Source organism: Pan troglodytes, chromosome 10, assembly GCF_028858775.2.
Source record: "Pan troglodytes isolate AG18354 chromosome 10, NHGRI_mPanTro3-v2.0_pri, whole genome shotgun sequence".
In the NCBI taxonomy this organism is placed as follows: domain Eukaryota; kingdom Metazoa; phylum Chordata; class Mammalia; order Primates; family Hominidae; genus Pan; species Pan troglodytes.
In genome coordinates, this window is record NC_072408.2 from 49,903,848 (window position 1) to 49,931,094 (window position 27,247).

The window sequence follows — 27,247 nt, forward strand, 5'->3', positions numbered from 1 at the left end:
AGATTAACAATAATGAATAATAATATAGAACAATTATAACAATATACTGTAATAAAAGTTAGGTGAGCGTGGGCTCTCTCAAAATTTCTTATTGTACTTACTCTTCTTACTCTTCTTGTGATGAAGGTAGAGTGACACAAGATTTCATCATATTATTCAGAATGGTGTACAATTTAAAACTTAAGAATTGTTTGTATCTGGAATTTTCCACTTAATATTTTTGGGCTGCATTTGACCACAGGTAACTGAAACTGCAGAAAGAGACACCATGAATAAGGGGGGACCACTTTACTCATGGATTATCCATTTCGTTATTAATAGTTTTGCTGTGATGTTACTTTTTACTAGGGAAATTTGATAAGTCTAACATGGTCAGTTTTTCTTCCTATATTGAAATAGATTATTTATTGGATGAAGCAGCTTATATTTAGATATTACATTTGATGAAAATTATTCAGGTTTAAATTCTAGATTCATACTCAATACGTACTCAGTATTGGATGTTCATACTCGGAGAAGCAAAAGGGAATTGAGATCACTCATACATTCAACAAATACCTAACTATACTGAGCACAGTGACTCTTAGGGATATAGTAGTGAACAAAACCAACAAAGTGCTTGTCAATGGGATCTTCTCGTAGACAAACGCAAATATAAATATATATAAAACAGGCGGTAATAAATGCTTTAAAGAAGAATAAAGCTGGGTAAAAGGTTAAAGGGTGATGACATTGTGGAGATGACAGTTTATTTAAAGTGTTAGGGAAACCCTCTTGAATAAAGATATATTTGAGCAGTGACCTTCAAGAAGTAAGAAGATAAGCCATGAAGATATCTCAGGGAATCTTGTTTGGGGCAAGGGAACAGCAAGTGTAAAAGCCTGAGACAGGAATATTCTTGGAATGTCTCCAAAGAATAGCAAGGAGGTTAGTGTGGCTAGAATGACTGAATTAGGTAGATGGAGGAGAAAGAGTAAGACATAAGGGGAGATCATTTAGGGCCAGTGTGAGCTAGGGAGTGTTTTCAGGAGTAATGTGATCTGGTACATTTTAAAAGGATTACTCTGTCTGTGAAGGGAAGAAAATCATAGACGAATAAGAGTAGAAGTGGAAATTGACTATTTAGGTGGCTTTTTTCTTTTTTGTTCTTTTTATTTTAGGTGACGTTTTTCTAGGCCACAAATTGTAGTGGCTTGGGCCAAGGAGATATTAGTGGAGATGATGAGAAGTGGTTCCATTCTGCATGTACCATTGATCCTTGAAAACACAAGAGTTAGGGGTACCCCTGCACAGTCAAAAATCAGTGTATTACTTTTGACTGCCTCAGAACTTGACTACTAATAGCCTGCTGTTGACTGGAAACCTTACAGATAACATAAACAGTTGATAAACACATTTTATATGTTATATGTATTATATACAGTATTCCTACAGTAAAGTAAGCTGGAGAAAGAATGTTAATTAAGAAATCATAAGGATGAGAAAATACATTTACTGTTCATTGAGCAGAAGTGGATCATCATAAAGGTCTTTGTCCTTGTCTTCACATTGAGTGGGCTAAGGAAGAGAAGGGGTTGGTCTTGCTGTCTTGGATGGCAATGGCAGAAAAGGTGGAAGGGGAGGCAGGAGAGGCAAGCACACTCAGTGTAACTTTTATTGAAAAACATTGATGAATAAGCAGACCCATGGAGTTCAAACACATGTTGTTCAAGGGTCAACTGCATCGTACTTGAAAGATGAAGCTAACAGGATTCATTGATGGATTGGATATAGGCTACAAGAAAGAAGGAAGTCAGGGTTGACTACAAGGTCTTGACCTAAGGAACTGGTAAAATAGGAGTTGCCAGTTACTGAAATGGGGAAGGCTGGTGGGAGAACGTTTGGGAGGGTATAATGAAGAATTCTCTTTTGGAAGTAGAATGGTGGTGGTTTTTGGGAGCGGGGAAAATAGGGAGATGTTTGTCAAGGGATTCAGAGGTTCAGTTATGCAAGATGAATAAATTCTGGATACCTAATGTATAGATGTACAGCAGTGTGGATATAATTAATAATGGTATATTGTACACTTGAAATTTGCCAAGCCAGTAGATCTTGTGTTCTCACTACAAGAAAAAGGGAGAATGGTAACTGTGAGGTGATGCATATGTTTATAGTTTGTGGTGATTATTTTCACAATGTGTACATATATCAGAACATTAAGTAGTATACCTTAAATATATACAATTTTTGTCAATTGTACCTCAATAAAGATGACAGGCAAATTCGTTTTTCGATAAGTAAGGTGCCTATGACCATAGAGATGCTCTGAAGAAATTGTATATTTGCATTTCATGTACAAATAAGATCTACTCATCTTCATGTTATTTTAATGGTGAACAGTTTGTGTCGATATATGTTTATTTATGCTTGACTCCTCAGTTAAATTGATGGTTTCTTCCAGTTGTCATTTCTTTTCTCACTCTTGAGTTCAGGCAGAATGTTTAAGACTAATGATGATCAGAAATAAGATTGAGGCAACGTGGCGAAACCCACCTCTACAAAAAATACAAAAATTAGCCAAGTGTGGTGATACACACCTGTAGTCCCAGCTACTCGGGAGGCTGAGGTGGGAGGATCACCTGAGCCTGGGGAAGTTGAGGCTGCAGGTGAGTCATGATCATGCCACCGCACTCCAGCGTGGGCGCCAGAGTAAGACCCTTTCTCAAAAGAATAAATAAAAGGAAATAAGACTGAAAAGGAAGATTGCTATGCAAGTAGACACAATTAAAAGTTTTTTTCATTGAGATACAATGCGGTGAAACTGTTTTAGATAAACTAACCTGGTTAAAGTATTCCAAAAGGATGGGAAGCCAAGTAATCTGTTAGAAAGTTTCTAAAGATGTCAAAAGAGGAGGTTAATAAGATAACTCTGTCTTCTGAGATTATGTATTAACATCATTTTGTAAAGTCTTTTTTAAAAGGCTAAATGTCTTGTCCGAGATCACATTGCTAATAATTGGAGCCACCAGAATTTGATCCAGTCTTCTGACTCTATATCCAATGCCACTTTCTACTACAAAATAATACCAAAGCATGATATTGTTAGTGTTAACGACCTTAATTAAGCCTCTCACTTTATGGTTGTCTGCAACCTTTGTAACTGAAATTATTGCCATTCTGATGGATCTTGTTTGGATGTACTTTTGAGCTCAAAAATAATTTTTAATGTAAAATTAGTTCTCTTTCATTTTGATAGCAGAATGTCTGCTCCCCACTTATCAGTTAACTGTGATTTTTTTTTTCCTTCAGGCTAAAGGTCATAAATCATAGCTGTAAGATTAGAACCTTTAAGAGTTTTTGCCTTTAATTTGGACATTTCTTTTGTTTTTAATTTTTCTTTTAATTTTCACATTTCTTATGAGGTTTCTTAGACAGTATTTATTAACAAACTGACTAATTAGAAGACTAAGAGAACCTGTAAGTGTAACTTGGAATTATTGCAAAGTTTAGGGGCAGAAATGAGCCTGTCATGCAACAGAAAAGACAGCTTGTATCCTTAAATGTTGACATTTGATGACTAAGCAAGGAACCAAGAGACAAAGTCACGAAGGTAGAGTTAGTGGGGGATTGTGCAAATTGAATACATCTTTATTTACCCAGTTACACTGAACAGAAACCATGATATAGCCTAAGGATAATTTAAATTTCTTTTTATAAAAGAACTACTTGAGAAACTGTTGTCTGTCTCTTTATCTAGGATTGATTGGTTAGATTTTAGAAGCAACTCTACTTAGCTTAGGCTTCTTGTTTTCTTATTTATTTATTTATTTATTTGAGATGGAGTTTCGGTCTTGTTGCCCAGGCTAGAGTGCAATGGCACGATCTCGGCTCACTGCAACCTCCGCCTCCTGGGTTCAAACAATTCTTCTGTCTCAGCCTCCCAAGTAGCTGGGATTACAGGCATGCGCCACCATGCCCAGCTACTTTTGTATTTTTAGTAGAGACGGGGGAATTTCACCATGTTGGTCAGGCTGGTCTCAAACTCCTGACCTCAAATGATCTGCCCATCTCGGCCTCCCAAAGTGCTGGGATTACAGGCGTGAACCGCTGCACCTGGCCAAACTTCTTTAATTTCTTAAAGTTTTGTGAAGCAGGATGGGACTGTTCTTTAAACATAGGTGTGTGACTTTCTATCTGAAGTCGTTTGTTATACAGTAATCAAACTAATGAATACAGCTTGTGAAGTTGCGAATTCTTATATCTTGATTAGAGATTATTATAGCCTATAAATATAGTATACTATTAGTTAAAACTTCAGCAGGTCTAATAGATGGTTTTACTGGAAGTCAAGCCCCTTGAGTTTTGTACAGTTTTTACCATTAAAACACCTGTGACTTTAGTAAAATTATATAAACTGTCTAGTTTTCTCATATAATGAAGATGATGTTGCCACACTAGAGGTATAGTGAAAGGTTAGACAGCAAACCTATTAGCAAATTTGTTGAGGAAATATCACTTTCTTTCTTCTGTCATACTAGATAACTGAATTATACATTTTTGTTTTTAATCTCCTTTATGTTCACTTTGTTTCTTGGAATGAACATTAATCTTTGGTTTGGGATAGTAGTTTATAATTGATATAGTTTACAGACAGAATCTCCCTTTCAGGCATTTCTTAATGTAGTACTTCTTTAAGTACATACTAGATCCATCTAATTATGTCTTTATTAAACTTTGGAATCAATTAGTCAGACTTTAATTGGATGCCTGCCAAGTACTGGGTTCTAAGCTCAGAGCCTTTATTATACTTGTTTGGATCGTAGAAAAGGATGTTTTCATGAAACATCCTTTCAGATTAGTGTTTCATGAAACATGTTTAGGGATATGCTGAATTAACATAAATAAAACAAGGTTCTAGTTATAGCAGATTGAGTACTTGTTTAATGCTGTGATCCCTCTCATCCCAAATCTCTACTAAAATGACAATAAAGGAATGAAAGAAAAGTGTGTTTTTTGTTTGTTTGTTTGTTTGTTTTTTGAGATGCAGTCTCGCTCTTGTCACCCAGGCTGGAGTACAGTGACACAATCTCAGCTTACTGCAACCTCCGCCTCCCAGGTTCAAGTGAGTCTACTGCCTTAGCCTCCTGAGTAGCTGGGATTACAGGTGCCCGCCATCATGCCCGGCTAATTTTGGTATTTTTAGTAGAGCGGGGTTTCACCATGTTGGCCAGGCTGGTCTCGAACTCCTGACCTCAGGTGATCCGCCAACCTCGGCCTCCCAGAGTGCTGGGATTACAGTTGTGAGCCACTGTGCCTGGCCGGAAAGAAGAGTTTTAAGCCACAAAGTTTAAGCCACAAAGACAAGAAAGCTGGAGAGAGGGGGACAGCACATAAGTGTCCACAAAATAGAAAGTAAAACAGTATGAGGGGGATGGTAAATTGTCTTAGCAGAAAGCTGATACATAGACATTTCATGGGAAGAATGGAGTTAAGAATCTCAAGACAGTACACATACCATCAAACCTTAGCAAGTTGAGTTTGGAGGCCTCCATTATCTGTGAAGGCAGAGATATGGGGTGGTTTTAGAAAACAGAATTGGTTAAAAATTTTTAGATCCTGAAGATTCCTGGCTGTGGGTAGAGGAAGGGGAGTACCCAATGAAAGACTGGAGATTTACTCTCTAAAATGAGTATTTGAACCAGATTTAAACTTCAGCATAAATGATGGTACAGGAAACAACAGAGAGGGAAATTAAGTCAAATGATGAGGCTTCTAGTCCTCTACCTAAGAGCATTTTTCAAAGCACTGGCAGTCTTGATTATTATAATTTTCCAAAGTAGGAAATAAGGGACATCTTTTGGAAAACTGACTTGCCCAAAAGAAAAGACTTAAAGATAATGTCATTTGAGAGTCTCCCAATGAAGTAACCAGATGTCTGCTTGATCACCCTACAGTGAAACACATTAGCTGAAAGGCTCTGACCACCCATCTACACTATTTTCAATCAATATTTTAGTGTCCCGCAAACAATCAAGGATCTCCAGATGTTTGAGGGAAATCAACATAATAGAGATCAAAACAAAGACAAAAGCAACCTGATGGGACAGACCCAATGCTGAAAAATAGGGAATAACTTTAAAAAACTTAATATCCTCAAAGCCTGAAAGAAGGGATATTTTATCAATGATACAAGAAAAATAATATTTAAGAAAAAGCTTTTAGAAGTTAAAAATATTACAGCAAAAATACAAAAATTCAACAGGAGTAGAAGATAAGTTCTTAAGTCTCAAAGTAGGACTAAAAAAGAGATGATAGGATATTCATTTAAGAGATTCAATATCGAATAATAAAATTTCAGGAAGGAAAAATGCAAAAATTTATTTTTAAAAAAGTAATACAAAGGAAATTTTTTCCGTAATAGTAGAGCACAGGTGTCCAGATATGAAGAAATAATATAATACTTAGTAAATGAAAAAAAAAATCATACCAAATACTTCATAAAGTTCTAGAAGTCTGAGGATGACAAGAGAGAGAGTAAGAACAGACCACATAGAGGATTGGGGTTACAGAGTGTCATCAACAATAGTTGGAGTAGTGAAGCAATGCCTTGAAAACTCTAGGGAAAATAATTACTAACCTAGACAATTCTATAACCTATCAAACTATCCATCGTGCACTAACTCAGAATTCCCACCCTTTTCCACTTCTGCTGGAGGATGTATGTGTATACTTCACTAAATGAGGTAGTAAATGGAAGAACAATGTGAGATTCAGAAAATGAGTTCCAACTCAGGAAAAGATTAAACAGGACAAAGAGGATTATTGGGATAATGACAAAGGACAATCCCAGAATGACTATTGAACAGCAGCTTTGAGAGTTACCAGTTCATATTGGACCAGGACAAAGAAAGAGTTTTGCCAGGAGAGTGGGGAACAAACTTTATGGATGAGTTGTTGTGTTTGAGTGTATTAAACTCAGATTTATACTTTTGTTGTAGTTAGCTAAATTAATGATGGATAATAAGGAAGAAAAGGAAAAGAGAAAACAAAGACATTATTAACCCTAGGAAAATACCTGAAGCTGGCTGGGCGTGGTGGCTCATGCCTGTAATCCCAGCACTTTGGGAGGCCGAAGTGGGTGGATCACCTGAGGTCAGGAGTTCAAGACCAGCTTCACCAATATGGTGAAACCCCATCTCTACTAAAAATACCAAAATTAGCCGGGCGTGGTGGTGTGCGCCTGTAGTCCCAGCTGCTCAGGAGGCCAAGACAGGAGAATTGCTTGAACCTGGGAGGCAGAGGTTGCAGTCAGCCGAGATTGTGGCACTGCACTCCAGCCTGGCCAACAAAGCGAGATTCTGTCTCAAAAAAAAAACAAAAACAAAAACAAAACACACATAGAGTAGTATAAGGGTGTTATTTAGTAATAAAGAAGTAAATGTTAGAAGAAGCAGCCAAAGGATTTGATGAGTGCTTCGGGGAAGCAGAAATCAAGAGTGGGTATTTCCATAATTTTTCTTTATAAGTTTGGAAGTACTGTTTGACATCTTAAAGTATGTACATGCATTACTTTGATAAAAATTAAATGAAAGGCGTATCACTGCCCACCAAAAACAGACAAGCAGGGTGGATTTGTGAAACGATCTTCAGGAAACCACAATTTAGACAAATTCACCAGTATCGAATACTTCAGAGATTGCCATTGAAGCTGCTCAGTAATTACCTGAGAATTACCCAGAAATATGTGAAACAGCTTTTGAACTGGATTTTCACATGTAGCATTGCTCAGAGAAAACTAACAGTTCTTTCAGTAGAGAGCATTTTATCTAATGATGGCTTTCTAAGATAGGTTTCCAAATGAAAGAATGCTATGTAAACACTACATACTCGTTAAGTGTTGAGTGAATGCAACCTGAAACAAAACAACTCAGCATCCTTAGGGCATAAAAGACACTATGTAGGTATAGCACAGCAATTCTATGTCTAGCTGAAGGAACATGGTTATTTCTAAGAGTGTTATCTGTGTACCTACCACACATTTTTACTTCTTGCCTCTTAAGCCATTTTTAAAAATCAGCGTATCATCTTTTAGATATAGATTTTCAAAGGGGTAAGGCAGTAAGTTCCGGAACTCAGCCTGTTCGCCTTCCACTAGCATTGAAATTGCATTTGTTACAGTAGTTCTGAGAGGGACTTGTGCAAAACCAAACAGCTGTTGTATAATAACTAAAAAGGAAATTAGTATGCTATTAAGTAGAAAGTAGGCTATTACCAACTGAACTAACAGAAGTAAACCAAAATACATATGATCTTGCATTGCAGGAAACAAGCCTCCTAGTTAGTGTGATTTATTTTGAACAATGTCAATAGGCCCTTTGTGAGGCAAGCAAGGGGGAAAATTAAAAGGCAGTTGTCATATGCACTGTGGACAAGTCATAAGCAATGCAGCCACCAACGTTGTAACAGAAAGCTGTTTCAGTCAGCACATCTACTTTTCCCTCTTAGTATAAAATTGGAAGGAAAGAACATACCTGAAGTGGGTGCCAGTGGCTAAATGGTAATTTATGGTTAACAAGAGCTGATGGCCCCAGGCCACCTAGTCAGCCCCTACTTGAGATAGCTACCTGTTTTCTAGATGATAGCTGGAAAAGAAATGTTAAGTGTATTATTGATATTAAATAGCTTGACTTCTTGTGTATACCTTTTGTTACAAGATAGTTTAAGTTTGCATAAGGTAGCAGAAAATGTTGATTAGAATTTTAACTCATATGTTGTAAACATAGCAGGTTTGACATACTTCACCCAGTTTCTGTATTGTGGCCTTTTATATTTTACTTGTAGTAGTAGCTTAACAAGGTAAGATGAAATCAGCATTTGGGAAAATTGTGTAAAAAATTGTGTATTATTTGAAATACAGCTTTTCTACGTATTTCAACCCTTGCCAATGTGCTGGTATCGATGCTGGTTTACAGCCTTTTAAATAAAAATTAATACAAGGTAACCAAGTCCTTTTATGTCTTTGTACAGGAAACTCTTTATACAGTGAAACAGGAGGAAAGAAAAATGCAGCAATAAAGATAAGTAAGGTTTGTTGAAACCAAGAAAAATCTTTTTCTTAGATGATAACACTTTAGGGTTATTTAGTCCATAAATAACCAGTGCTTCAGGTGTATCAATATATTTAAGTATACCTATTATTTACCTGTTATTTATTTGCTGTTTCACTAACTACTTTTTACTTTTCTAGCCTCAGAGATCAAATTGGAGTACAAATCAGTGCTTCAGAAATTTTTTCTCCAATATGTTTTCTTCTGTTAGCCACTCTGGAGAATCTTCCTTTACCTATAGAGCTTATTGGTTAGTATTTTCTACTTTTAATTTATGCTGTTTATACTTGATGTTTAATAATTATTAACTTTTGCTAGAAATTTAAACTCTGGGCCCAATAAAAACTGAAAGGCCCACCTGGTTTTTTTGCTTTAGTTTTTTTTGGCGGTGGGGGGAAGGTAAACTAGCTCTAGCAAAGAGAAAACCTGTTAATTTTGGGAGCTTCTCTATTGTGCAGTGATTGCCTATGCCAGTGTGCTTTGTTTTCATTAATAAGTTGTTCTATATAAGCTGTTTATATGATAGAGAAGTAGCTTTTTTATTAGCTTGTGGGGATGTTACCTAAAGAAGAACCCTTTTACAGCTGATCCATTCATCTTTGAATCCTAGTGACTGGCATGTAGATACTAAGTTGATATTTATGGAATTTGAAGATTAAATTGAGGCTTTAAAATCACGTACAGTTAGTTGAGCCAGCAGCACAGAATAAGATTGTGTGATTTAATTTTAGAACTTGGCAAGGTACCAAGAAAAAAAATTATGTCTAAGTAGGCTTTTGAAAAGCTGAACTATACCCATTTTTGGTTGCAGTCATCTTACCCTACTTTATTTTCTTCTTTTGTCTTAGGCTTAGTTTCAAGTAGGAAACTATTGCACCTAGAATTTCTTCCTTTCAATAATGAGGATATTACTCTGACTTGACTTTATTTAAAAAATTCTGTCACTTAAGATAGAAATTCAAGGGTTATTTTTAACAATAATATAAATACAACTCTGATTTGCAATATAAAAATTGTACTTATTTTAGGAATGAGTTTATTTTGAAAGTGTTTAAATAGAAAAGAGCTCACATTCTTGTAAGTGTGATTCATAATGCCAGGTACAAAAACGACTGCTATTCTTTGTACGACCTAATTGTTTTTTTGAACCTAAAATTGTGAGATTCTGATGAAGGTCTAAAATTTATCTTTTAGTACAGAATTTATAGAAGCCAGTGAAATCAGTGCATTGATTAGGCAGAAGAGACATGAACTGGAATTGTCATGGTTTCCTGATACATTACCTGGAATTGGAAGGTAAAAATAAAAAATTATTTACTCAGGTGTTTACATGCTAACATGAACAAGATAGCATTAGTACTTAAGTACAAGGGTACCTTATTCAATTGTTATTTTCCTAAGGAAGTTTTGTGCAAATTAAACTTTGGTGTTTCAAATGCCCAATAAAGATTGCTATATAAAGGACCCCTTAGAAAGTAAAGAATCATTAATTTATCTGTTTAACAAGTATAGCTGTGTATATGCTAGATTTATTTAAAAGGGAGAGAACCTGAATATTAAGATTTATTGTTAGTAATACATCTGTCATCATTCCTCTACTCTTCTCCCGTTCCAGTCTTACCTGCGTGCTGTCAGCTGAATCACGCTTTTACCATATTCCTCTCCTCAAAAATGTTTTTCTAAATAACTATTTGATCAAGTGCCTACTCTACCCTGGCACTCATGACTTTCTGTAATCTAGTTTTTTATTTCTTAGTTTATTCCTGAAGCTACTAAGATGGTGCTAGATATACAATATATACTTAAATCAAGCTCCTAAGTAAAGATTAGGGTCACTGCCTGAGTTTTATATTAATTCCTATAACATATTATGACTTTATTTTATATGTTACTATAATATAGTTCTGTATAGGGCATTCACCCTCTAGGAATGATGGCAGAACATAATAGAAGTCAGATGAAGAAGTCCAGATGTATGTATTATGAAACCCTTGCTTATAGTTACATATTTTTATACATGTACAAGTTACATTTTTTTTTTCCATGCTTCTCCTACTCCAGAATCTCACCTTATACTGAATCAGATAGTCTTTTGTTAGGAGACCTAAATGAATAAGAAAAAGAAAGCCGAGAAGTGGTTTGGGTTTGAATGGAGAAAATTTGAAGGAGGGGGTCTTAACAGGTCTCTAGGGACACTGAGAACTTTGAAGAACCATCACCAGGTCGAGGAATTTTAGAATATAACATAGTGGTATAAATCAGTTCCTTGGTTGCCTGGAAAGGAGGGAGAAGGATACAAAGGAGTGTGAGGACACTTTCTAGGGGGGCAGAAATGTTCTCTTTCTTGATTGGGGTGGTGGTTAACACAGACATATATATATATATATATATATGCATACACTTTGGTCAAAAGTTAGCAAATGTATGCTTAAAGTCTGAATTTTATGTTGAATTACACCTCAAAGTTGATTTTATTTTTTTAGAGTAGTGAAGAACATGATGAAAGCTGGAAAAATTCTTGACAAAATACTACATAAATTATTTCAAAGAGAAACATCTGTGTTAAGTTGCTTTCATCTTTTCTTTGCCATGAATTTATCAGAAAAACATACTTTTAAAGGTTTTTTTCTGAATTTTAGCCAATTGGTAGCTATCTTTAGACAAGGAGTAACCTTGAATTTACATTTTTAGCTATTTGGGCAAAAAACATTTAAGCACTGTATTTTAATATTGCTAACCTGATTTAGAGAATTAATACTTTTAAATTGGTGGTTTAATTTTTTAAACCATTTAAACAAAAATGTCTTTATTATGTTTTCAGAATTGGTTTTATACCCTGGAATGTTGAAACAGAAGTCCTTCCTCTCATTTCTTCTGTGTTGCCAAGAACTATTTTTCCAACAAGTACCATATCTTTCGAACATTTTGGTAAAGTTTGTGAAATCATTTTCTGTTTTAAAAATTATTATTATTAGTTTCTTCCAGTTTCATAAAAATGTGTGTTCGATGACTTAGAAAAGCTGTAAAGTAAGGCATAGTAACTTGTAAATACGTCTATAAATATTTGGACAATGAATTAACTTTAGAATTGCTTCAACTAGAGTGTATGTATATATAGATAGATAGATACATAGTCTCTCCATATATCTATATACACACACAATGGAATATTATTCTGCCACAAAAAGAAGGAAATCTTGTTTCTGCCAACATGGATGAACCTGGAGGACATTAGGCTAAGTGAATAAGGCAGGCACAGAAAGGCAAATAACCACATGATCTCACTTATATGTGGAATCTAAAAAAGTTGATCTCGTAGAACTAGATTGTAGATTAGGGGGTGGGGTAGGTGTGGTGGGGTGGAGGTTGTTGGTCAGAGGATACAGTTTCAGCTGGATAGAATAAGTTCTAAAGATCGATTGTGAAACGTGATGACTATAATAATACAGTTGACCCTTGAACAACATAGGTTTTAACTGGGTGGCGACATTATACATGAATTTAAAAATATATATATATCGGAAAATGTTTGGAGATTTGCAACACTGAAAAAACAGAAAAATCGCATAACCTATAAATAGTGAAAAAAATTAAGAAAAAGGTATGTCATTAATGCATAAAATATATGTAGGTACTAGTCTATTTCATCATTTACTACCATAAAATATATACAAATCTATGATAACAAGTTAAAATTTATCAAAACATATACACACTCAAACCACATGGTTTCACCATTTGCAGTCATAAGAAATGTAAACAGCTGTAAGGATACAGTATTAAATCATAGCTGTGTAAAATTAAATATAGTACATATTTACCAGTGTAACAATTTTTGTGGCCGCCACCTGTTGCTATTCTGGTGTACTCAAGTGTTGTGAATGTCTGGGAGGTTGAGGCTACACTGAGCCATGATTGCACCACTGCACTCCAGCCTGTGCAACAGAACAACAGCCTGTCTCAAAAAAAAAAAAAAAAAAAAACCACACAATGCAAAACTTGGTTTAATGTAATCATCTCCATGTGAGCATTTGTCTTTCTAATAGATTGCATATCACAGTAAAAAGTGATCTCTTGCAGTGCATGCGTATTTTTCATAGAGTTTAGTGCAATACTGTAAACCTTGAGTAACACCTTTGGGACCCCATAAGTGCCATTAGTGATGTAGGAAGTGCTCCCAAGAAGCAAAGTTATGGCTTTATAAGAAGAAGTTTAATTCCTTGATAGGAACAGATTGAGATCTATAGCTGCAGTTGCCTGCCATTTCAGACAGATGATTCATCTTGTAAACAAATGATATAAACTTAGGGTATCAATAAATACAGTACAGCATTATAATGTATTTTCTCTTATGATTTTTGTAATAACCTTTAGCTTCTTTTATTGTAAGAATACAGTATGTAACACATAACAAAAAATATGTTAATTCACTGTTATCAGTAAGGAGTCTGGTGAATAACAGTTAAGTTTTGGGGAGTAAAAACTGTGCCAATTTTTGACTGTGTTGGGGGTTGGTGCTCCTAATCCCTGTGTTGTTAAAGGGTCAACTATATTGTATTTTTGAAAATTGCTAGAGAGTGGACGTAAAGTGTTCTCACTAAACAAATTATAACTATGTGAGGTAGTGCATATATTAAGTAGCTAGATTTGGTCATTCCACAATGTATATGTACTTCAAAACATCATGTTGTACATGGTAAACACAGTTTTATCTGTCAGTCAGTTTTAAAAATAAAAAATATTCCAACTAGAAACTCTGTTGTAGTTTTTGAAATTACAACTTGGAGGCTTTGAGGAACTGATTAGAAGTCTCCTTTCTGTTTCAGGCTTTCATATCCAAACCATAGATCTTTAGAAGTAACATCTGTTAATTAATTATTAATAAATAGTTTGAGTCTTTATTAATTCATGGATAACTTGACCATTTTCTCTCTCCTTTTGCTTAGATAATCCCAGATCATGGCCGGGCACAGTAGCTCACGCCTGTATTCCCAGCAGTTTGGGAGGCCGAGGCAGGCAGATCACTTGAACTCAGGAGTTTGAGACCAGCTTGGGCAACATGGCAAAACCCTGTCTCTATTAAAAATACAAAAATTAGCTGGGCATGGTAGGGCATGCCTGTAGTCCCAGCTACCTGGGAGGCTGAGGTGGGAGGATCGCTTGAGCCTGGGAGGTTGAGGCTTCTGTGAGCGATGATTGCTCCAGTGATCACGCCATTGCACTCCAGCCTGGGTGACAGAGTGAGACCCTGTCTCCAAAAAAAAAAAAAAAATTAAGCAAGTAGCAGTTACAAGACCAAAAGTTATTTTCCTTTTTTTCTCTATAAAATTGCCCACTTGGACCAAATCTAGTTATAACTTATTTCAGTGTCATTAAGAAAGTTGATGAATACATCATATTACTCAGATGTTAGTAGCTATGCATTTATTAATAGTTTTATTTATAAGTATTTAGTTTCACTCTGTTGCAGACTATTTTATGCTAAAATTAGCTAAAGCCAAATTACTATTTCTTAAAACATATTTTTTACTTTTTTTTTTTTTTTAAATATTATTAGGTACTTCTTGCAAGGGATATGCATTAGCACATACTCAAGAAGGGGAAGAAAAGAAGCAAACTTCTGGTACATCAAATACCAGAGGATCAAGACGAAAACCTGCAATGACAACTCCTACAAGGAGGTCTACACGTAACACAAGAGCTGAAACAGCCAGTCAGTCTCAGAGATCCCCAATATCAGACAATTCTGGGTGTGATGCCCCAGGTAACAGTAATCCATCTTTAAGTGTTCCCTCTTCAGCTGAGTCAGAAAAGCAAACAAGACAGGCTCCAAAACGGAAGTCTGTAAGAAGAGGAAGAAAACCACCTTTACTGAAAAAGAAACTTCGGAGCTCTGTAGCTGCCCCTGAAAAATCATCTTCCAATGATTCAGTAGATGAAGAAACAGCAGAATCTGACACATCACCTGTGTTAGAAAAAGAGCACCAACCAGCTGTAGACAGTAGTAACATTTGTACTGTGCAGACTCATGTAGAAAACCAGTCTGCTAATTGCTTGAAAAGTTGCAATGAGCAAATAGAAGAAAGTGAGAAGCATACTGCAAATTATGATACAGAGGAAAGAGTAGAATCTTCATCTTCTGAGTCTTGTGCTCAAGATCTTCCTGTGCTAGTTGGTGAGGAAGGGGAAGTTAAAAAACTCGAGAATACAGGTATAGAGGCTAATGTTTTGTGTTTGGAAAGTGAGATTTCTGAAAATATTCTTGAAAAAGGAGGTGATCCATTGGAAAAGCAAGACCAGATATCTGGACTTTCACAATCAGAGGTAAAGACAGATGTATGTACAGTTCATCTTCCAAATGATTTTCCTACATGTTTAACATCTGAAAGCAAAGTGTACCAACCTGTATCTTGTCCCCTAAGTGACTTATCTGAAAATGTAGAGTTAGTGGTTAATGAAGAAAAAATGACAGAGAGTTCCATAGTAGAAATTACTGAACATAAAGATTTTACACTAAAAACAGAGGAGCTTATAGAGAGCCCCCAGTTAGAATCTTCTGGGGGTGAAATTATACAGACAGTGGACAGACAATCTGTTAAGAGCCCAGAGGTTCAATTGCTTGGGCATGTTGAAACTGAAGATGTAGAAATAATTGCAACATGTGATACTTTTGGGAATGAAGATTTCAATAATATTCAAGACTCTGAAAATAACTTACTAAAAAATAATCTTCTGAACACCAAATTGGAAAAATCTTTAGAAGAAAAAAATGAATCGCTGACCGAACATCCTAGATCTACAGAGTTGCCTAAAACACACATTGAACAGATTCAGAAGCATTTTAGTGAGGACAACAATGAAATGATACCTATGGAGTGTGATTCATTTTGCAGTGACCAAAATGAATCTGAAGTTGAACCATCTGTAAATGCTGATCTTAAACAAATGAATGAAAATTCTGTGACACACCGTTCTGAAAATAATATGCCGTCTTCTGATCTTGCAGATGAAAAGGTTGAAACTGTTTCTCAACCATCTGAAAGCCCAAAATATACCATAGATAAAGCCAAAAAGCCTCGTACTCGAAGATCTAGATTTCATTCTCCATCTACAACTTGGTCACCCAACAAAGACACTCCACAAGAAAAGAAGCGGCCCCAGTCTCCATCTCCCAGAAGAGAAACTGGGAAAGAAAGCAGGAAGTCTCAATCACCATCTCCTAAGAATGAGTCAGCCAGAGGCCGGAAAAAATCCCGTTCTCAGTCCCCAAAAAAAGATATTGCAAGAGAAAGGAGGCAATCTCAGTCTCGGTCTCCAAAAAGGGATACTACTAGGGAAAGCAGAAGATCTGAATCACTGTCCCCAAGAAGAGAAACTTCTAGAGAGAACAAAAGATCTCAGCCAAGAGTGAAAGATTCTTCCCCAGGAGAAAAATCCAGGTCCCAGAGCAGAGAACGAGAAAGTGATAGAGATGGGCAGAGGAGAGAGAGAGAAAGGAGAACCAGAAAGTGGTCTAGGTCCAGATCTCATTCTAGGTCCCCCTCAAGATGTAGAACAAAAAGTAAGAGTTCATCGTTTGGTAGAATTGACAGAGATAGTTACCCTCCCCGGTGGAAGGGAAGATGGGCAAATGATGGTTGGAGATGTCCACGAGGAAATGATCGGTACAGAAAGAATGACCCAGAGAAACAGAATGAAAATACAAGAAAAGAAAAAAATGACATCCATCTAGATGCTGATGATCCAAATTCTGCTGACAGACATAGAAATGACTGTCCCAATTGGATAACAGAAAAAATAAACTCTGGGCCTGATCCAAGAACCAGAAATCCAGAAAAGTTGAAAGAGTCTCATTGGGAAGAAAATAGAAATGAAAATTCAGGAAATTCTTGGAATAAAAACTTTGGTTCTGGTTGGGTATCTAACCGTGGTAGAGGCAGAGGCAACCGTGGCAGAGGCACTTACAGAAGTAGTTTTGCCTATAAAGATCAGAATGAAAATCGGTGGCAAAATCGAAAACCCCTCTCAGGGAATTCAAACAGTTCAGGGAGTGAATCTTTCAAGTTTGTGGAACAGCAATCCTATAAGCGAAAAAGTGAACAGGAGTTCTCATTTGATACACCAGCAGATAGATCTGGATGGACATCTGCATCCAGCTGGGCCGTGAGAAAGACTTTGCCAGCAGATGTACAAAACTACTATTCACGACGAGGCAGAAATTCTTCAGGTCCACAGTCTGGATGGATGAAACAAGAGGAGGAAACATCTGGACAGGGTAATGTATTCTTGTTGGTTTATTGATACTGTTTTATTTGAGGAATTATAAATTTAATATGTTATTTGTATGAGTTGAAATGATCCTTATTTGTAGTTTTTATAATAAGCTGAACCTTAGTTGTTTACAAGTCACTTTGCATTATATAAATATATATACACGTACGTTTATCTACATAAGTATATTATTAATGCTACCTCTGCTCCAAACCTTGCCAAAGACTTAAATATTTTCAGCACTGTTTGCTACAGTAGAAGAGTTTGGGATATTCCTATGCAGGATTTAACCTCTAATTTGTTTATTTCAGATATGTACACTTTTAATTTTTTTGATAATTATTCTCATACAAATAAAATAAGCCATTTTTTAATAGTAAAGATTTATATTTCCTTGTTTTTTTTCTTGTTAAGAACATTGCAAGAAAAAGGCTGTTGAAGATGTAAAAATTGAATAACCTTATAATTTAGTAGTTAAATTTTATGTGATTTTTTTTTTAACTAGTCAGTTTCTTGAGCTACTGATTGTTGATGTATGTTTTGCATGAACTTATTCTTAAAAATATTTTCAGGTGAATGTTTTGTTTTTCAAGATGGAGTTTCTCTGTTGTTGCCCAGGCTGGAGTGCAATGGCATGATCTTTGCTCACTGCAACCTCCACCTCCTGGGTTCAAGCGATTCTCCAGCCTCCCGAATAGCTGGGATTACAGGCGCTCACCACCACGCCTGGCTAATTTTTGTATTTTTTTAGTAGAGACGGGGTTTCACCATGTTGGCCAGGCTGCTCTCGAACACCTGACCTCAGGTGATCTGCCTGCCTTGGCCTCCCAAAGTGCTGGGATTACAGGCTTGAGCCACCGTGCCTCGCCAAATGTTTTCTTTCATTAGAAAGTCAGTCCACATTATTTAGAAATGACAGGATTAAATTAAGCAATTGGAAATTGGTATTGGTATACTGAGCCTATTAATTGCTATTTAATTTTACTGTAACCAGTGGTTCTTTGTTTCTCTGTCTAAAGAGATTTATAACATGATTTTTTTCACAAGCTTTTTTTCTTTTGATAGATTCTAGCCTAAAAGACCAAACAAACCAGCAAGTTGATGGTTCTCAGCTACCTATAAATATGATGCAACCGCAAATGAATGTAATGCAGCAACAAATGAATGCACAACACCAGCCTATGAATATCTTCCCATATCCAGTGGGTGTTCATGCTCCTTTGATGAACATCCAACGCAATCCATTTAACATTCATCCTCAGCTACCCTTGCATCTCCACACAGGAGTGCCCCTCATGCAGGTAGCCACTCCTACCAGTGTATCTCAGGGACTACCACCACCACCACCCCCTCCCCCACCATCCCAACAAGTCAACTACATTGCTTCACAACCAGATGGAAAGCAATTGCAGGTATGTTTTTAGCAACTCAAGTTTAATCAATATAGCCATCGTAAACATTTAGCTGTTCATGACAGATGTTCAAAAAAAGGCATCCTGGCATTCAAAAACAATTGTTTATTTGATTTCAGTTATGGTAAACCTTCATAATCCCTCTTTCACTATCCTTCTCAAAACCCCCCAACTCCCAAATTAGAAAATTAATTAAATACTTATTACCAAATCCAAGCTACATATATGCTGTTACTTATATCTGAACAGGATTTTTTTTTCATATTAAGTAAACCAAATTATAAGCCAAATTAGAATCGAGTGGTGGGTGCTTTACATTTTTCCCCTGTTTTGCACTGTTTAGGGGGTATATGGGGACGGTGGGAACTAGTGATTAAGTACTGTGATGAAGCTTTTATTGTCTTGTTCAGACAAACACTGGATAAAGCTGTTTATTATCCATTACCATCTGTGTTTCATTTTCATTAATTTATCATGCTAAAAAGAAAGGAGAAGTGCCTCTCTGAGACATAGAAAATTTGAATAATTTGCAAACAATTTGTTGCTTATAATTTTATGACTGCCTTTTAAAAATTTTAGAATCCTAGGCCGGGCATGGTGGCTCACGCCTGTTATCCCAGCACCTTGTGAGGCCCAGGTGGGTGAATCACGAGGTCAGGATCAGCCTGGCCAACATGGTGAAACCCTGCCTCTACTAAAAATACAAAAATTAGCCGGGTGTGGTGGCAAGCGCCTGTAATCCCAGCTACTAAGGAGGTTGAGGCAGGAGAATTGCTTGAACCCAGGAGGTGGAGGTTGCAGTGAGCCGAGATTGCACCACTGCACTCCAGCCTGGGTGACAGAGCAAGACTCTGTCTCGAAAAAAAAAAAATACAAAAATTAGCCAGGCGCGGTGATGCATGCCTGTAATCCCAGCTACTCGGAGGCTGAGGCTCAAGAATCACTTGAACCTGGTAGTCGGAGATTGCAGTGAGCCAAGATCGCGCCACTGCACTCCAGCCTGGGAGACAGAGTGAGACTTCATCTCTAAATAAATAATTAATTAATTAAAATAAAATAAAATAAATAGAATCCTGACAGTAAGATAGAGTTGAAGGAATAGGGAAATTGGATTTTAGTATTTGGGATCTTAATCTTTTTCTCCTGTCAACTTACTGCAAGCCTTTTTTCTCCTGTCAACTTACTACAAGCCATTTGACTTTACTGCCTTATTTTTTCCAGGCTTTAAAGTGAGGGCACTTTAATATTCGTTAATATTCCTAAAGATCCTTGCAGGAAAGATATAATTCTTTAAATGCTATTCTCCTCCTTGTGTTTAGTGTTGCTTTCAAAATGTTACAATACATATATATAATTTAAAAGTCATCTTGACATATCTAAATAAGGCCCCATTTAAGAATGTTACTCATTTTTCTTTAAAGGGCCCTTTAGATATAATTACCTGAAATACGCATTTTTCTTTAGTACTAAGGTTGGTTTGCTTTGTGTTTTTTAATGTTATTTCCAATGCATCACTAAAAGACTTCTATCGAGTACAAGTAATTCATTAACTGATGATAACTCTTTAAAACAGGGTATTCCTAGTTCTTCTCATGTAAGTAATAACATGAGTACACCAGTTTTGCCTGCTCCGACAGCAGCCCCAGGAAATACGGGAATGGTTCAGGGACCAAGTTCTGGTAATACTTCGTCATCAAGTCACAGCAAAGCCTCTAATGCTGCTGTAAAATTGGCAGAAAGCAAAGTAAGTGTTGCAGTGGAAGCCAGCGCAGATAGCTCGAAGACAGACAAGGCAAGTTCAAGGTTGAGAGCAACCTTCATAATTCTGTATATGATAAAGGAGAAAAAATATCAACTTTTTATTGTATGAGTGGTGAAGGGAATTTCTTATTGGCCGTCTAAATGCCATTATTATTTGAAGGATTCTCTCTAGATGTGTTGATGTCCAGTAAATTACTGGTAATATTTTATAATTGTTTTTAGAAATGTTTGATATGTTTTAGTAAATAAACTGTTTTATATTTGTCACGTTAATAGTTGGAGAGTCTCATTGTAAATATGAAGTATTCTCAATTTCTTGTTTGGGATTTTGTGAGAGCAATATGACTGGCAAATAATAAATTATACGTTTTCTTCTCATCAGAAATTGCAAATTCAAGAAAAAGCAGCACAAGAGGTAAAATTGGCCATCAAGCCATTTTACCAAAATAAAGATATCACCAAGGAAGAATATAAAGAAATTGTACGGAAAGCAGTAGATAAAGTAAGTTATGGCTTTAGTGGAGTATGTGCACGTTGCTTTGAACCACCTCTGTTTTAATAAATGAATGCTGAAGTTTAATTAAAATAATAAAAGCTAGCTCCTACTAATTCCTGTCTACTTTTTTGCCTTTTGATTAGTTTGTGTGAGATAATGAAACATGAAAATAAGTCTGGTTATCTCTTTGGGGTTGTTTTTCACAAAGCTTTCTATTTTGGCTTTAATCCCTTTAAGCATGAAAAAAGTTTACCCGCCACCCCTTTTTTCTTAGGTTTGTCATAGTAAGAGTGGAGAAGTAAATTCTACTAAAGTGGCAAATCTGGTTAAAGCCTATGTAGACAAATACAAATATTCACGGAAGGGGAGCCAAAAGAAAACTCTGGAAGAACCTGTGTCTACTGAAAAAAACATAGGCTGAAATGGGGAACGCTGTCAAGGACATTATCAGGATATCTGCAAAGTGCAATTTCAACATGTACCATTAACTGAAAATCATACATAACTGTGATTGAAATTTGGTTTTGATAAAATTATTTTTTTAACATAGGATATGATGTTTTGTTCTAAATAAATATAGGTCTGCACTGCAACTTCTGTATCCTTCCTTGCCCTCCACCCTCCCCTACAAAATTCAAGGGAAGGTAAAGGGTTTAAAGGAATGTGCATCTTTACTAGGACTGTGTTATAGTGTGGATACTGGAAAATGTATAGCTTTTTGATTAGGGCAATGGAGTGCATAAATTAGAAACTTCTAAGTGCACTGGTTTTCAAAGAGATATATATAGTGCATTTATTCTGTCAGGTTAAAATATAAAGTATGATCTTTATGATTTTTTCCCTCTAATTATAGAAAGTTAAATAATGTATTACCATGAAAAATGTTTCTAATATTAAATAGAACATATCAGTTGCAAAGTTCCTAATGTGTATTTTTAAAGCACATATCTGAATAAATTGCCTAGATAGAAAAAAAATTATCACATGAGTAAAATTTAGTGTTCAAAACATTGAGACACTCTTCACTTATTGTATGACCAAATAAAGGTTATGCTGCTTGTTTTTCTTTTGTGCCTTTGTTTACCCCTAATTGAGATGAGCAGTTTGACTTACTAGATTACAACTTTGGCAGTTCAAAGTCTTTGTTGAAGACTTTGAGGAAAAAGATTTGGAAAAATTGTTGACTTTCGGCCGGGCATGATGGCTCACGCCTGTAATCCCAGCACTTTGGGAGGCCGAGGTGGCGGATCACCTGAGGTCAGGAGTTCGAGACCAGCCTGGCCAACATGGTGAAATCCCGTCTCTACTAAAAATACAAAAATTAGCCAGGCGTGGTGGTGGGCGCCTGTAATCCCAGCTATGCGGGAGGCTGAGGCAGGAGAATCAGTTGAACCCGGGAGGCGGGGGTTGCAGTGAGCCGAGACCATGCCATTGCACTCCAGCCTGGGCAACAGGAGCAAATCTCCGTCTCAAAAAAAAGAAAAAAAAAGTGTTGACTTTGTAGAAATTATGTTCTTTCATAGTATCTTCTTCTACCCGTTGCAGACGATAAATTATTTGTGCCAATTCGAGAATTGCTGTTAGGCTGTTATCCTCCCTTCCTTGGGGCTAAGAATTACAAGACTCATGGCACTGGCGTAAAGTTATTGTTTATCTAATCACTGATGAAATATTTTCACACTTGAAAATCCCCAAATGCTTTACAATGAATGAAGTGTTAATTTGGTGACCAGGTGGTAGCCATTAGCCATGTTGCAAAATTCTAGACAGTAAAACCTGTGTTTTAGAAACAGAGGGGAAATTTAAATAATGGAGTCCTGGTTAGCCTTTCAGGGATTAGGGATTTGGGATTTTTTTTTTTTTTTCTCTTTTTAATACTAGAATATCTCAGTTTTTATAAAAGGTAAGTTTAAAATGTTTATTGTGCCATTATTTTAACTGGCATCTTGAAAGAACAGTGGGTTTTCTCCATGATAAACTGATTCCAGTAAGAATTTTCAGTACATACCAAGTACCTGGAAAGTTCTTCAGATAAGTTAATGGATCCAAGGAGATACATGCCTCAGTGAGATAAACTGACCTTTTTACTAGCTAAACTATTTAGCCAGAGCAATACTCTGTAGAACTGTGCTTTTCTAAAGTAAAGATTATCTGTTTCTCAATTTTATGTGCATAATACTTTTCCTGGTGCTAGCTTTGATAGGCAAAATATTTTGAAATGTTGGCCCCATAATGATTGTGCTAGTTCATAAGCTTTGTTGTTATGAGTGTAATCAAAAATATTTCCAAGCAGTTTTTGACCTTTATTCTACATTTCTGGGCATTTGTAATATGGTATTCTACTGGTATATATTTTTAAAGTTTGCGTTTAGATTATGGTAAAGAAATTTCAAGCATATTTCTTCTAATAAAGTATTAAGACAGTGTTTCAGAATATCAAGGCACACCTCCTTAGTTGTTTTAGATTAGAACTCTAGAAACAATTTTGTGAACGTTCAAAGTATTTTGAGTTAAGCCTAAGCTGATTAATCACACAATACATACTTTTCCTGCATTTTCTTTCAGTGACATTTGAGAATTGGGTGACATTTTAAAATGTGTTTTATACCATTTAGCTTTTGCAAACAAGTTCTAAAGTTTTGGAGAAAAAGTGATGTGGTCAAGAGTTGAAGTCTCATATATCTTTAGTAGCACTCCCATGAATTATTTCCATGACAGTAACAAGTGTGTGTTCCATATCTGATTTGGGGCACTGGTTAGACTGCATTAATAGCTACTTGATTAGAATTCGAACTTTTAAAATTTTGAAATGTTTAAGAATGTATTAGAAAATGCATGCTTTATGTTGAAAAAAATACATTGCTTTAATATTCCTCATTCTTGAGTTCTTTAAGAAATTTATGTTAATTTTGCATGGGCACAAACTTAATCAGAAACATTTTGTGGAGTTACATTTCCTCTTATTATCAAGGTTCAGTATTGATCTTTGAAACCTTGGTCCCTTTAACTTACTAGTCACATTGACCAATGTTTTATAGAAATGCCTAGAATTTTGAGACTAATAGTAGTTATCCATTAACATTCCAAAAGTTTTGTGCTTTTTAAAATTTGTTTTGGTAATTATCACATTTTTTTCTCTTACCTTCCTTTAAATGGCCACAGTGTGTACTGCTGGAATGTTCCATCCAAAAGATGTAGCTTCAGAAGCACAGTGATTGCCCCAGGGTCCATGAGATATTGTTTGTATTATGAAGTTGGAGTGCTGTCTACTGAAATTATACTCTTAAATAAATATGTATGTAGTGTGTAATATTTTCTAATAAATTCTTTTGATAAACTAATGTCTTTAACATTTTATTATTAAGGTTCCAGGGGAATGGTGACTTTTCAATTATAATCCCTTACAAACGTGTTGAAGTGTTACTTGGATTTGTACCAGTCATTTGCATCATGGTTACATAATACCCAAGCTCTAAAGCAAGCTTAGAGTTAGCTGTAAGCATATATTTTAATGGCATTTTCCCCTGATTACATAATTATTGTAAGAAATTAGAAAAACTTTAGTAAATGTGTAAAAGAAGAGACTGTAAAAGGAGAAAAATCACCTGTAATCCTACCAAAGGTAATAACTAATGCCAAGCAAACTGCACATAATATGTTGTAACCTTTCATTTTCACTTGACGTACTGAGAATTTTCCATTTTAGTAAAAATTACAGCATGATTTATACTGGCTGTATAATATTCTTTTTTTTTTCTTTTTTTGAGATGGAGTCTCACTCTGTTGCCCAGGCTGGAATGCAGTGGTGCCATCTCAGCTCACTGCACCCTCCACCTTCCGGGTTCAAGCAATTCTCCTGCCTTGGCCTCTTGAGTAGCTGGGATTACAGGCACCTGACACCACGCCTGGCTAATTTTTGTATTTTTAGTAGAGACGGGGTTTCACCATGTTGGTCTCGAATTCCTGACCTCAAGTGATCTGCCTGCCCAGCCTCCCAAAGTGCTTGATTTACAGGTGTGAGCCACCACACCTGGCCCAGTGGCTGTATAGTAGTCTATAACGTGACTGTACCAGTAAAAGAATCCTCCACTGTTGGATATTAAGTTGCCTTTTTTTTTTGAGACAGAGAGTCTCGCTCTGTCGCCAAGGCCGGACTGCAGTGGCGCTATCTCGGCTCACTGCAAGCTCCACCTCCCGGGTTCACTCCATTCTCCTGCCTTAGCCCCCAAGTAGCTGGGACTACAAGCGCCTGCCACCGCACCCGGCTAATGTTTTGTGTTTTTAGTAGAGACGGGGTTTCACCGTGTTAGGATGGTCTCGATCTCCTGAACTCGTGATCCGCCCGCCTCAGCCTCCCAAAGTGCTGGGATTACAGGCATGAGCCACTGTGCCTGGCCTAAGTTGCTTTTATGAATATAAATTAGTAAAATATAAATAAGATGTATAAACAGTCTCTACCAATTTCAGATTTTCTTGGGATTGATTCTAGAATATTTTATTAAAAATCTTTTAAATGTAATTAAACATACATGATGCATACTTTCTAAAAATTGAATTACATATACTGTGAAACTTCATTTTCGTAAGCTGATTTTTCTATCCAGAGAACCACTACAGAGGTTTGTATATATTTCCAAACTCTTTAATCCATTTACAAAATTTTTTTTAACTTGGCAGCAGGGTGGTTCCCACCTGTAATCCCAGCACTTTGGGAGGCCAAGCCAGGAGGACTGCTTGAGCTCAGGAGTTGGAAACCAGTCTGGGTAACATAGCAAGACCCCGTCTCTACAAAAAATAAAGAAGTTTGCCAGGTGTGGTGGTGTATACCTGTGGTCTCAAGATACTTGGGAGGCTGAGGTGGGAGAATTGCTTGAGCCCAGGAGGCAGAGGTTGCAGTGAGCCAAAATTGTGCCACTGCACTCCAGCCTGGGTGTTAGAGCAAGATACTGTCTCAACAACAAAATGTTTTGTAAAGTTGCAGGAAAGCAGGTTGCACAGATCATTTTTCCCAGCATATGAATTATATTTTGTAAATTGTTCTGCATCTCTAGTTCCCTTAATAAATTGAAGATATATTCTAATGTCAGTACATATAAATGTGCCATGTTCTTTATAATGGCTACATCATGTTCCTCTATTGGTGGTCATTTAAGTTATGTGCAGGTTTTGGCTATTACAACGCTTTAATGAACACCCTTCTTTGTGACTTAATCGCTGAACAATTTTTTTTTTTTTTTTTGAGACAAGAGTCTCACTTTGTTGCCCAGGCAAGAGTGCAGTGGCACAATCACTGCTCACTGCAGCCTCAACCTCCCAGGCTCAAGCAGTCCTCCCACCTCAGCCTCCTGAGTAGCTGGGACTACAGGTGTGCACCACCACGCCCGACTAATTTTTGTATTTTTTGTAGAGATGGGATTTTGCTGTGTTGCCCAGGCTGGTCTCAAACTCCTGGATTCAAGCAGTCCCCCTGCCTCAGCTTCCCAAAGTGCTGGGATTACAGGCATGAGCCAGTGGCCTGTTCATCAGTTTTATTGAACATTCAGTTGTTCATCAAACAATGCATGCCTACTGTGTATAAGGAATTCTTAGATTCTTGATGTCTTGTCAGGTTTAATCTTACCCCAGTATTCTAAAAGGAATAGTACAGTAAATATTACCATATTAAGCTTTTAGTATGTGCTAGGTATTCTGTCAAACATTTCATATGTATTGCATTTCATTTATAAAACCAATTCTAGTAATCTGATGAAAAAATTGAGATGCATAAAGGATTAACTGAGTTACCTAGTTGCACAGCTACTTAATGGAGCCAAGATTCACATCAAAGTCCATGCTAGACTTCGGGATGTTACATTGTTGAATTCACATACATAAACTTAACATTTGTATAGTAACGCAGGAATGATAGCTGATAGAAGTGAAAACAGCATAGGGAAAGTGAGAGGAAGGGGCATTTATCATGTATCTATTCAGGTCCACTCATTTTTTACTTTTTTTTTGGAGACAGTCTCACTTACTTTGTTGCCCAGCCTGGGGTGCAGTGGCATGATCTTGGCTCACTGCAGCCTCAACCTCCTGGGCTCAAGTGATCTTTACACCTCAGCCTTCCAAGTAGCTGGGACTACAGGCATAGGCCACTCCGCCCAGCTGATTTTTTTAATTTTGTAGAGACAGGATCTTGCTCTGGTGCCCAGGCTGGTCTCAAACTCCTGAGCTCAAGC

The 27,247-nt window shown here is 36.6% G+C and overlaps 1 protein-coding gene across 8 annotated transcripts in view; it reads left to right on the forward strand.

Moving 5' to 3' along the window:
* Window positions 1–24,367, forward strand: part of SCAF11 (SR-related CTD associated factor 11) — a 75,233-nt gene extending 50,866 nt beyond the window's left edge. For 3 of the 8 annotated variants that reach the window (XM_001165201.6, XM_054663352.2, XM_016923577.3), the window contains 9 exons: window positions 9,007–9,065; window positions 9,227–9,336; window positions 10,281–10,382; window positions 11,908–12,014; window positions 14,644–17,361; window positions 18,423–18,769; window positions 20,343–20,561; window positions 20,913–21,032; window positions 21,301–24,367. In XM_001165201.6, coding sequence (XP_001165201.5) covers window positions 9,007–9,065; window positions 9,227–9,336; window positions 10,281–10,382; window positions 11,908–12,014; window positions 14,644–17,361; window positions 18,423–18,769; window positions 20,343–20,561; window positions 20,913–21,032; window positions 21,301–21,447 — 3,929 coding nt within the window. In that variant the 3' untranslated portion in view covers window positions 21,448–24,367. Of the gene's footprint in view, window positions 1–9,006; window positions 9,066–9,226; window positions 9,337–10,280; window positions 10,383–11,907; window positions 12,015–14,643; window positions 17,362–18,422; window positions 18,770–20,342; window positions 20,562–20,912; window positions 21,033–21,300 lie in introns of those variants that run through there. The other 5 variants (XM_016923575.4, XM_063786746.1, XM_009425568.4 and 2 more) reach the window with 4 other exon arrangements.
* Window positions 24,368–27,247: the final 2,880 nt, after the last annotated feature.